The sequence below is a fragment of the Echiichthys vipera genome (genome assembly GCF_963691815.1).
Source record: "Echiichthys vipera genome assembly, chromosome: 5".
Taxonomy (NCBI): domain Eukaryota; kingdom Metazoa; phylum Chordata; class Actinopteri; order Perciformes; family Trachinidae; genus Echiichthys; species Echiichthys vipera.
Window position 1 is genome coordinate 2,822,468 of NC_139830.1, and position 11,197 is coordinate 2,833,664.

The 11,197-nt window shown below is 47.4% G+C and overlaps 1 protein-coding gene across 1 annotated transcript; it reads left to right on the forward strand.

Annotated features, from left to right (window-relative positions):
* Positions 1-4,179: 4,179 nt before the first annotated feature.
* Positions 4,180-10,948, forward strand: dcun1d5 (DCN1, defective in cullin neddylation 1, domain containing 5). The gene is made up of 10 exons (XM_083913403.1): positions 4,180-4,306; positions 6,163-6,215; positions 6,334-6,376; positions 6,462-6,561; positions 6,693-6,858; positions 7,455-7,546; positions 7,836-7,944; positions 8,136-8,240; positions 8,985-9,087; positions 10,573-10,948. Exons 4-10 carry the CDS (start codon positions 6,494-6,496, stop codon positions 10,626-10,628), a joined length of 699 nt encoding a protein of 232 aa, XP_083769529.1. The 5' UTR covers positions 4,180-4,306; positions 6,163-6,215; positions 6,334-6,376; positions 6,462-6,493; the 3' UTR covers positions 10,629-10,948.
* The last annotated feature ends 249 nt before the right edge of the window (positions 10,949-11,197 follow it).

Genomic DNA, 11,197 nt, shown 5'->3' on the forward strand with positions numbered 1-11,197 from the left:
GCGTTTCTTCACTTCACCTCTTGGATTAAGAAACAGCCGCCTGCAGCAGATTAAACACAATAAATCTGACGTGTTTCATCCTAGAAATGAAAACTGATTTAAAATTGACATAAAAAGAGCTAAAAAGGTACTGTTTGTTCAGTATCAGTCAGTTTCTGAAATTCAAATGAATACATTTTTGAAATAGCTGAATAAACATGTTAAAGGTCGGTCAAGTCAAGAGGTCTTTATTGTCCCCGGGGGGCGATTTGCAGCACAGACAGCAGCAAAAACAACAGTAAAACGCACAATAATAATGACACACATGATGACAAAGAGCTAATAATTCAAAGAGATGGAAGACACAACGACATGAGTGACATGGGACAACTCTTAACAATCATCAATCAACAAAGTGCAAGAACTGTAATGATTGTTTTCTGTGTTAAATGTGTGGAACAGGTTTCCGTATCAGAGAACACACAAACGCAGATATCGTTAAATAAGGATACGACCGATGCCGTCAACGTTAAAGTGTTCAGCTGCGACGATCACGACGGTTTTACTAAAACAACAAAAAATTTGACTTTTTCACTCAGAATTCAAAATCAGAGGCTTAAATATCATCACCTGATCGGGGGGACGGTTTAAACAGACAAAGGTGAAGATGAGAAACGTTTGCTCAGGCGTGTGTGTCTGCGTGTGTGTGCGTGCTTGTCTGTGTGCGTGTGTGCGTGTTTGTCTGTGTGTGTGTTTGTGTGTGTGTGCGTGCGTGTGTGCGTGTTTGTCTGTGTGTGTGTGTGTGTGTGTGTGTGCGTGTGTGTGCGTGCTTGTCTGTGTGCGTGCGTGTGTGCGTGTTTGTCTGTGTGTGTGTTTGTGTGTATGTTTGTGTGTGTGTGTGCGTGACGCATGTGATCTTCCCCACAAACTAAAACTAATCTGCGTAATAAATCGGTCACAGAGGAAGTTTCTGAATTATGAGTTCATCGACTTCTTTTTTAAGAGTTTGATCATCACATAAAAAAAACATCCACAACTTCGCACAGTTTTTGTTTCAGCCGACATCAAACAAACAGAAGTTCTATTTGAACTTTGTAGAAAAGCGTCACTTCCTGTCACGATTACGTTTAAAAACAGAAAACACGGACTGCTCTGGTTTTTTGGCCCTTTTTTATTCCACATTCTGCGTTTTAAGCCGAGTTAAACGTGTTTTTCTCCGATCACTTTTAACTCATCCCAATGTTTCTGAGCCTGTGGAGCGGGGGGGGGGGGGGGGTGTGTGTCCTCCTCTCTCTGGAGACCCCCCCCCCCTGCCCCCCCGCCCCCCTGCCCGGCCCGCACAGGTGTGCACACGTACCTGTGGCCTTGCATAAAAGACTAAACTTGAACCAAACCCAGTCGGTCGCAGCCTGAAGCCGCTGAAAGTCGCCACGACATCAATTTAAACCGCGTCCAAATGAGCGTCGGTGGTTTTTGCTTGTTTCAAATATTTTTTAAAAGTTGAATAATTTATTTCCTGGCAGAATAAAACTGTAAACAACTGTAAAGATGGTTTCTGTTTGTTTTATATTCACTGCCACACACAGGTCACAGATGTTTGGGTCAAAGGAGAGACTCAGGACATTATGAACTGTCACAATAGAAAAAACAACGCCCCCGTAAACGTAGTGATAATGGCTTTGTCCTGGACGCCCCCAAAAACAAGACCCGGTGGTGTCCCAGCCTTCTTCCATCAGCCTTGACAGAAAGAAACCCACGGCTGTGTCCCAGCCTTCTTCTGTCAGCCTTGAAAGAAACAAACCATAGCGGTGTCCCAGCCTTCTTCTGTCAGCCTCGACTGAAACAGACCCACGGCGGTGTCCCAGCCTTCTTCTGTCAGCCTTGAAAGAAACAAACCATAGCGGTGTCCCAGCCTTCTTCTGTCAGCCTCGACAACAACAAAACCCGGCGGTGGCCCAGCCTTCTTCTGTCAGCCTCAACTGAAACAGACCCACGGCGGTGTCCCAGATTTCTTCCGTCAGCCTCGACAGAGACAAACCCACTGTGGTGGCCCAGCCTTCTTCTGTCAGCCTCGGCAGAAACAAACCCCGGCTGTGTCCCAGCCTTCTTCCGTCAGCCTCGACAGAGACAAACCCACTGTGGTGTCCCAGCCTTCTTCCGTCAGCCTTGAAAGAAACAAACCCCGGCGGTGTCCCAGCCTTCTTCCGTCAGCCTTGAAAGAAACAAACCCCGGTGGTGTCCCAGCCTTCTTCCATCAGCCTTGAAAGAAACAAACCCCGGTGGTGTCCCAGCCTTCTTCCGTCAGCCTCCACAGAAACAAACCCTGGTGGTGTCCCAGCCTTCTTCCGTCAGCCTCGACAGAAACAAACCCCGGCGGTGTCCCAGCCTTCTTCCGTCAGCCTCCGCAGAAACAAACCCCGGCTGTGTCCCAGCCTTCTTCCGTCAGCCTCCGCAGAAACAAACCCCGGCGGTGTCCCAGCCTTCTTCCGTCAGCCTCGACAGAAACAAACCCCGGCGGTGTCCCAGCCTTCTTCCGTCAGCCTCGACAGAAACAAACCCCGGCGGTGTCCCAGCCTTCTTCCGTCAGCCTCGACAGACACAAACCCCGGCGGTGTCCCAGCCTTCTTCCGTCAGCCTCGACAGAAACAAACCCCGGCGGTGTCCCAGCCTTCTTCCGTCAGCCTCCGCAGAAACAAACCCCGGCTGTGTCCCAGCCTTCTTCCGTCAGCCTCCGCAGAAACAAACCCCGGCTGTGTCCCAGCCTTCTTCCGTCAGCCTCCGCAGAAACAAACCCCGGCTGTGTCCCAGCCTTCTTCCCTCAGCCTCCGCAGAAACAAACCCCGGCGGTGTCCCAGCCTTCTTCCGTCAGCCTCCACAGAAACAAACCCCGGTGGTGTCCCAGCCTTCTTCCTTCAGCTTTGACAGACACAAACCCCGGCTGTGTCCCAGCCTTCTTCCGTCAGCCTCCACAGAAACAAACCCCGGCTGTGTCCCAGCCTTCTTCCGTCAGCCTCGACAGAAACAAACCCCGGCGGTGTCCCAGCCTTCTTCCGTCAGCCTCGACAGAAACAAACCCCGGCGGTGTCCCAGCCTTCTTCCGTCAGCCTCGACAGAAACAAACCCTGGTGGTGTCCCAGCCTTCTTCCATCAGCCTCGACAGAAACAAACCCCGGCGGTGTCCCAGCCTTCTTCCGTCAGCCTCGACAGAAACCAACCCCGGTGGTGTCCCAGCCTTCTTTCATCAGCCTTGACAGAAAGAAACCCACGGCTGTGTCCCAGCCTTCTTCCGTCAGCCTCGACAGAAACAAACCCCGGCTGTGTCCCAGCCTTCTTCCGTCAGCCTCGACAGAAACAAACCCCGGCTGTGTCCCAGCCTTCTTCCGTCAGCCTCGACAGAAACAAACCCTGGTGGTGTCCCAGCCTTCTTCCATCAGCCTCGACAGAAACAAACCCCGGCGGTGTCCCAGCCTTCTTCCGTCAGCCTCGACAGAAACCAACCCCGGTGGTGTCCCAGCCTTCTTTCATCAGCCTTGACAGAAAGAAACCCACGGCTGTGTCCCAGCCTTCTTCCATCAGCCTCGACAGAAACAAACCCCGGTGGTGTCCCAGCCTTCTTCCATCAGCCTTGAAAGAAACAAACCCCGGTGGTGTCGCAGCCTTCTTCCGTCAGCCTCGACAGAAACAAACTCCGGTGGTGTCCCAGCCTTTTTCCGTCAGCCTCGACAGAAACAAACCCCGGCGGTGTCCCAGCCTTCTTCCGTCAGCCTCGACAGAAACAAACCCACGGCTGTGTCCCAGCCTTCTTCCATCAGCCTCGACAGAAACAAACCCCGGTGGTGTCCCAGCCTTCTTCCATCAGCCTTGAAAGAAACAAACCCCGGTGGTGTCGCAGCCTTCTTCCGTCAGCCTCGACAGCAACAAACTCCGGTGGTGTCCCAGCCTTTTTCCGTCAGCCTCGACAGAAACAAACCCCGGTGGTGTCCCAGCCTTCTTCCATCAGCCTTGAAAGAAACAAACCCCGGTGGTGTCGCAGCCTTCTTCCGTCAGCCTCGACAGAAACAAACCCCGGTGGTGTCCCAGCCTTCTTCCGTCAGCCTCGACAGAAACAAACCCCGGTGGTGTCCCAGCCTTCTTTAATCAGCCTCTGCAGAAACAAACCCCGGTGGTGTCCCAGCCTTCTTCCGTCAGCCTCGACAGAAACAAACCCCGGCGGTGTCCCAGCCTTCTTCCGTCAGCCTCGACAGAAACAAACCCCGGTGTTGAGCGGAAGCAGGTGGAACTGATTTGTCAGCCAAAAGTGTCATTTCCACAGAAGAAGTAGGAGTTTGTAAGTATATTAAATCACTTTCTTTATGAACTTATACTAAAACAAACAACCGTAACTTAGCGTTAACGGGTGCGTTTCGCTGAGCCCGTGACGCGTTTTGACAAATGCGCTAACGTTAGCCGTTAGCTCCGACACTCCGCTAACAAACAAAAGACGTCTCCTAGCAGCGGAGACACGGAGCCCCGGAACTCTGTAAAAGTAACAACGTGTGTTTTTGTGTTGTGTTTAAAACGTCGGAGGCGTTTAAGTGTCACGCAGATTAACCGTCTGTTCCCGGGGTGTAACATTAGTCATGCTAACCCCCGTTAGCCGTGGTCCGTTAGCATCAACGGAAGCCCCGAAGCCGTTTGATTTAACGGTCGTTTTTTATTCACTCTGTAAATAATAAAAATAATAATTATAATAATAATAATAATAATGTGACACGTTGTTGAGCCGGTAAAATAAAGGTAAAATTTTTAAAAATAACCTTTCACTGAAGATTTTCCATTTCCATATTTTATTATTTAAATTAGGCATTTTTTATTATTATATTAATTTGTTTAAAATCATTTATTTAATCAAGTTTTCACCATTTTATTTAATTAAAAATGAACAAATATAGAAACAGACAGAACAGAACGAGACATAATAATATACAAAGTGGTTTCTTCATGCAAAAAAACATTATAGGTAAATATTTAAGGCTTTAATAATTATATTTTTTTATTCTTTTACTATTTTTAAGTCTGTGTAATATTTAAATATAATTCCCAAATTCTATTTTTAATTTAATTATTTAATTTAATTTAATTTAATTTTAATTTATATATATTTTTTATTATTTTATTAATTGTTTAAAATCATTTATTTAATCATGTTTTCACCATTTATTCCATCTAAAACAAACAAATATAGAAAAAGACAGACAGAATAATATACACATAACATTATAGGTAAATATTTAAGGCTTCACTAATTACATTTTTTACTTTGTTTTACTATTTTTAAGTCTGTGTAATATTTAAATATAATTTCCAAATCCTATTTTTAATAGTTTTCCTTTTAATGTGACTTTTTTTGACCTGGTGAAATAATGATGCAATGAAAATATCACATTCACTGAAAACAAGCGCTGAAACAGTTCGTCGTGTATTTACATATTTAATTATTATTATTATTTAATTTATTTATTTTATTTTTAATAATTTATTGAATCATGTTTCACCATTTATTTCAACAAAAAACTAACAAACAAACAAAGTGGTTCCATTAAAACAAAATAAATAAAAACATTAAAAATTGTCCGACTTTAAGAAATTCCAGTTTTCGTTGCTTTACCATTTTTAGGTCCGTGTAATATTTGAATATAAGTGTATTTCCATATTATTATTATTTAATTTAGACACATTTTTTATTTTATTAATTTAATTATCATTCTTTTTTAAATGTATTAATAATTAATTAATTAATTATTTTTTATTTAATCATTTTACTTTGGAAAAACGAGAAGGTTGTCCCGAGGCCGAGGGCAGATCCCTGTTTCTAAGTTGCTGAACAGCAGCGAGGTCTTCAGTAACAGCAACTCCGTCAGCTGGTCACGTGTAGAGCGCTCCACACGTCTCCATGGAAACAAGAGACCGTTTACCGTCGCACAGTGACGTCAGACGTGTCGACAAGAACGTTTTCCCCCATAAAGTTCACCCTGGACTCCAGTTTCAGGAGCAACGACACATGGTTTCAGAAACACCGTGTTCGTGTGGACGCCTCTTTAGTAACGATGCAGAATAAGTAACGACTCACCTGTGTATCTGACGTACGTCCTCATGATATCTCGCCTGTGTTGTGTGTGTGTGTGTGTGTGTGTGTTTTTGCAGGAACAGTCGGCGGCGCCCAGCGGTCACCAGCATCCGAAACGCTGGACAAGCTCGTGAGTAGTGCTGTTTGTTGTTAAAAGCTCTGACTGGATTAAGGATTATCGGTGTATCAGTGTATCAGTGTTGTGCAGGAACCTTTTGACCTGATGGTGTTTTTATCTTCTACTTCAGAATCTCTTAGATCTGAATGGACACGGCAGCCAGAAGTACACAGGTACGACCTTCATGCTCACACAGATGATCCATGTTTGGCTCGTGTCGTCCTGCCGACGCGTCTGATCTGAGGTTATTGTTTGCAGCCCAGCTAGTGAAGCCCACCAAAGGTCCAGGGATGCCCGTGAAGAGGAGGAGGAAGCTCCCCGACGCAGACGAGAATGAGCGCAAGTGTAAAATAACGAGGTAAACGCACGCGTTGTGTCTCTGCAGCGCGGGAAACACACACACACACACGAGAGAACAGAACCAAAGGCTGCGGCGCCACTTAAACAGTCGTGACATGGAGAGATATTCTGCTTTTGTCTGTGTTGCAGTTTCACCCGACCTCAGGTCCGCGGCGCGAGGCCGATCACCGCCGACAAGCTGTTCTCCATTCAGAAGTGCCTGGCCTGGTTCCACGGGTACGCCGGCGCCGACAAGGTGGTCGGTCCGGAGGCCATGGAGAAGTTCTGTGAGGACATCGGGGTGGAGCCGGAGAACGTGAGTTCACCCTACGTACGAGTAACTGGACTCCTCCAGACTGATCCATCTGAACTCTGGTTTAAAGAGCTTTAGTGAAGGGGCGAAAATCCTGGTTTCTGATTGGATAAACCATCTGTCTGTCACCAACACACGGGTCAAACCAACCAATCAGATGAGTGAAGCGTGTGACGTGCTAACAGCGTGGAGGCAAAGCTCAGAAAGGAAACAACATGTGGGTAAAGGAGATTTTCCCTTTGTGTTTAACGTGAATTTACGGATCAAAGGCCCAATTTCAGGAGCCCGGTCCATATTCAACAGAAGGATCCAGAGAACAAAGAGTTAGTGAGCGGCTTGCTCCATAGCTGCTCATCTCATCCGTGGAAGCCTCCATGTTGGTTACACTCAACAGTCTCTTCTGTTTCACTTAAATCCACCAAAGAAACCAACGCTGATTGGTTCGGTCGCTGGAAAACTTCTCCGTGTTTTCTCCGCCGCTCGTTCCCAAACTGATGTGAGAGTGAAACACAGCAGAGCTCAGAGATCAGGACGGGCTCAGGAGGCTGACGTACGGGGCGTGGGCCGGGTTTCATCAGTGTGTCTCTCTCCTCCCACAGATCATCATGTTAGTTTTAGCCTGGCACCTGGAGGCAGCGAGTATGGGCTTCTTCACCAAAGAGGAGTGGCTCAGGGGGATGACCATACTACAGTAAGAGCGCTTTTCACCTGACGCCTCTCACGACGCCTCGCTCTCTGTGGCCATCAGAGGAGCTGTAAACGCCTGTGTGTGTGTGTGTGTGTGTGTGTGTGTGTGTGTGTGTGTGTGTGTGTGTGTGTGTGTGTGTGTGTGTGTGTGTGTGTGTGTGTGTGTGTGTGTGTGTGTGTGTGTGTGTGTGTGTGTGTGTGTGTGTGTGTGTGTGTGTGTGTGTGTGTGTGTGTGTGTGTGTGTGTGTGTGTGTGTGTGTGTGTGTGTGTGTGTGTGTGTGTCTCTCCTGCAGGTGTGACTGCACAGAGCGGTTACAGAGCAAACTGGATTACCTGCGCAGTGAGCTCAACGACTCCGCAGCCTTCAAAAACATCTTCAGATACGCTTTCGACTTCGCCAGAGTGAGTGGGACGTTTCTCTCAGTGTTCAAGAAGCTTTATTTCTCCTGTTTCAGTACAAAGATGGGGAAGGGTCAGAGTAACAATGAGCATAAAAACATAACATTTCTGTAAAACGTGCGGGACGACGGGAAAGTCAGCGCAGCCTCTGGAGCTCTTCGTCGTCACAGCTTCTGTTCTTCTCTTGCGCTCAGGACAAAGACCAGAGGAGCCTGGACATGGACACGGCTAAAACCATGCTGGCCCTGCTGCTGGAGAGAACGTGGCCGCTCTTCCCCGTCTTCCATCAGTTCCTGGAGGTAAGTCTCTCGACTCGTTTGGATCGGACGGAGAAAAACAAGTGTGTAAATGCTTAAAACACGCATTCGTCCTCCTGTCGATCTAATCAAAGTGTGGTGTTCACGCAGGTAAATGATGAACACGCACGCGCATTTAAAAAGCCACCATCCAGGAGTTACCGTCACTGTGACACCTGTGACGCCATCCTGCTGCTCAGTGTGACGCAACACCCTTTCAAAATAAGATTCCCGGGTCCAAACGCTCCGTTGAAACTAAACAAACACAACATCCGAACATATGAATAATCACAATCACCTCTTTCATCAGTCAAACGTCTTTTTCATCCAAAACAAAGACGGAAAATGACAATTATGAAGTTTTTTAAAAACTCAGATCTGCTCAAACAACGTGAACACGGCACTGCTGCGAGGCTTGGAAGGTAAATCTTATTTTGAAAGGGTGTTACATCATGACCTACGCAGGTTTCAACAAGTCCTACCTGTGAATTCAGAACTGGCAAATGCTGTAACCTGAGTAAAGGCTGCAGTTGCATTTATTTAAGAAGTATTATATTTATTTAAAACCGTTTTAACTGCTAATTAAACTTGTGTTCGTTCTGACAAACAGCTGTTTTTCCATTTCCCCCTTTAACTACGAACCGTACCGTGCCTTTAAAACCCAGGGACGTTAGTGAACCGTGACGTTGGTGACCCGTCACGCCCCGTGTAATCAATCGCCTGTCGGGTGTTTTCTCCCCCCCACAGCAATCCAAGTACAAGGGGATGAACAAGGACCAGTGGTACAACGTCCTGGAGTTCAGCCGGACCATCAACACAGACCTCAGTAACTACGACGAAGACGGAGCGTGTGAGTGAACAGCACCGCCCCGCTTTGTTACACGACACTGCATGACGCAACACACAGCTCACAGCATAGCTCCCTCCATTTAGACTCAAAGGTCACTTAAAGGTCACTCAAAGGCCACCGCAGCCGCCGTTTACAGACCTCACCTTAGCCAAGGGTTGTGAGACGGACTTGAGTGAAGCGACGTAACAACAACGATAGGAATTCAAAGCATTTGCTGAAACGTCTCGACTTTCCTTCTGTACACGTGAAAACGCTGATGCACGTTTATATTTAGAGACGTTTTATGTGCTGCGTTCAGGTGCCGTCAGGATAAATGAGCGCAGTAATTGTGAAGGATTGACTAATGCTGTGTTCAAGGGGCTGCGGGCGATGGGAAATCTGTGTGCCGCTGAGTGGGGAAAGCCTTTCCTGCACAGTAGAGCCCACATGGATCCAGACTCCGTTAGGAAAACAAGCCTTTTAAAAGCTGTTTGTGTGTCGTCCTGCAGAAGAACGTGGCGAAGCGTAAATTCAGACTCATGGTTTTGATCGGTTTATTAGAGTTCAATCACAGTAAGGGTGCACTCACACTGTGCCTCCGTACCGTGCCCAAACACGTTCCAAGGCTAAAGTCTGGTTCCTTTGACCAGTGTGAGTGCAACCGTACCGCGTCTAGGAGCGGCACGCTTGCCGTCCTCGGCCCGTTTGGGAGAGGTGGGCTTTAGTAAAGCACGTTTACACATGTACGAGCACGAGCGTGCACACGTGTACGAGCACGAGGCCTACGGCGGTTCTGAGGTCATTTCCTGTGCGCCTGTTGGGACGTAGAAAAAAAGAAGGAGGGACCATGTGCGGACATTTCAAACAATGGCGGTGAAAGGTTCACGTTGGTGTGATGCGGAGGTGGAGTGTTTACTGCAGATTTGGTCGATGAAAAGATTCAAAAACAGTCGACAAGACGCACAAAAACTCAGAGGTCTACGGAAAGATCTGGAAACAAAGCCACGCATCGCCATGACGTCATCAATGCGTGTGACGTGTTACGGCGTGATGACGTATAGGCAGCAAGAAGCATTCTCCGAGGCCCAGGTAGTGTGAGTACAAACGGGCCTGGAGGGGGGGGCAAGGACCCTAAAGCACGGGGCACGGTACGGAGGCACAGTGGGAGGGCGCCCTAAGTGTGTTCATGCTGCTGTAGTGGCAGCAGAGTGTGTTTTACTCACTTTTATGCCTCAAACCAAACGTGTGGGAACTTTAAAATGTGTTTCAGAGCACGTGTAAATGAACCTGCTGCAGCATAATATACATCATTAATATACATCATACGTTGTTTGGCGGGAGTGGGCGACCAAAGAGTGACTTAAGAGGCCTGGACTTTGACTTAAGAACAGTCTTACTAAAGATATTTAACCATCAAACTATTATTAATAACCAAACGAACGTTGACTGTGGTTTTCGCTCTGATGTGACCTCATACGCTGCGTGTCCGCGCTCTTCTGTCCGCAGGGCCCGTGCTGCTAGACGAGTTTGTGGAATGGCAGAAGTCTTGGTCAGCATCGTAGCAGACGACACCAAAAAAAGGAGAGAGAGAGAGAAAACAAGACCCACAGACACAGAAGGAGCCTGAACCGCTTGGACACAGACTTTACCACGTCACGCGGAAACACCCGGACCACAGAGGGAACGCTCGCCGCGGCCCGGACGCCTCTCTCTCTCACTCAGTAGACTTTTTATAGTGTTGATGTGGAGAAAAGAAAACGCTCTTAAAGAAAAATAAGAAACGAGTTGAACCCAGAGGGAAGAGTTATGGAGTTTCTGTTTCCTTGGTAATTATTTCCCCCGTTTTGTGTCTTGTTTATAGATGTTTTCACAGTAATAAAGAGGAAATGGACGAACGGCGAGCGGCGTCTTCATGCTTCGGAAGAAAAAGACACTTTGAATGGTTTTACGGAGACGCTGTGAGGCATCACAGTCGCAACGAGACCTTCCCCATCATCCACTTCCTGCTTCTCTCCTGTTTTTCATCTTATGTCATCAAAACCTGTGCTAAAGTGCCCTCTAGGAGCCTAAATGTGTGCTAAAGTGCCCTCTAGGAGCCTAAACGTGTGCTGAAGTGTCCTCATGGGAGCCC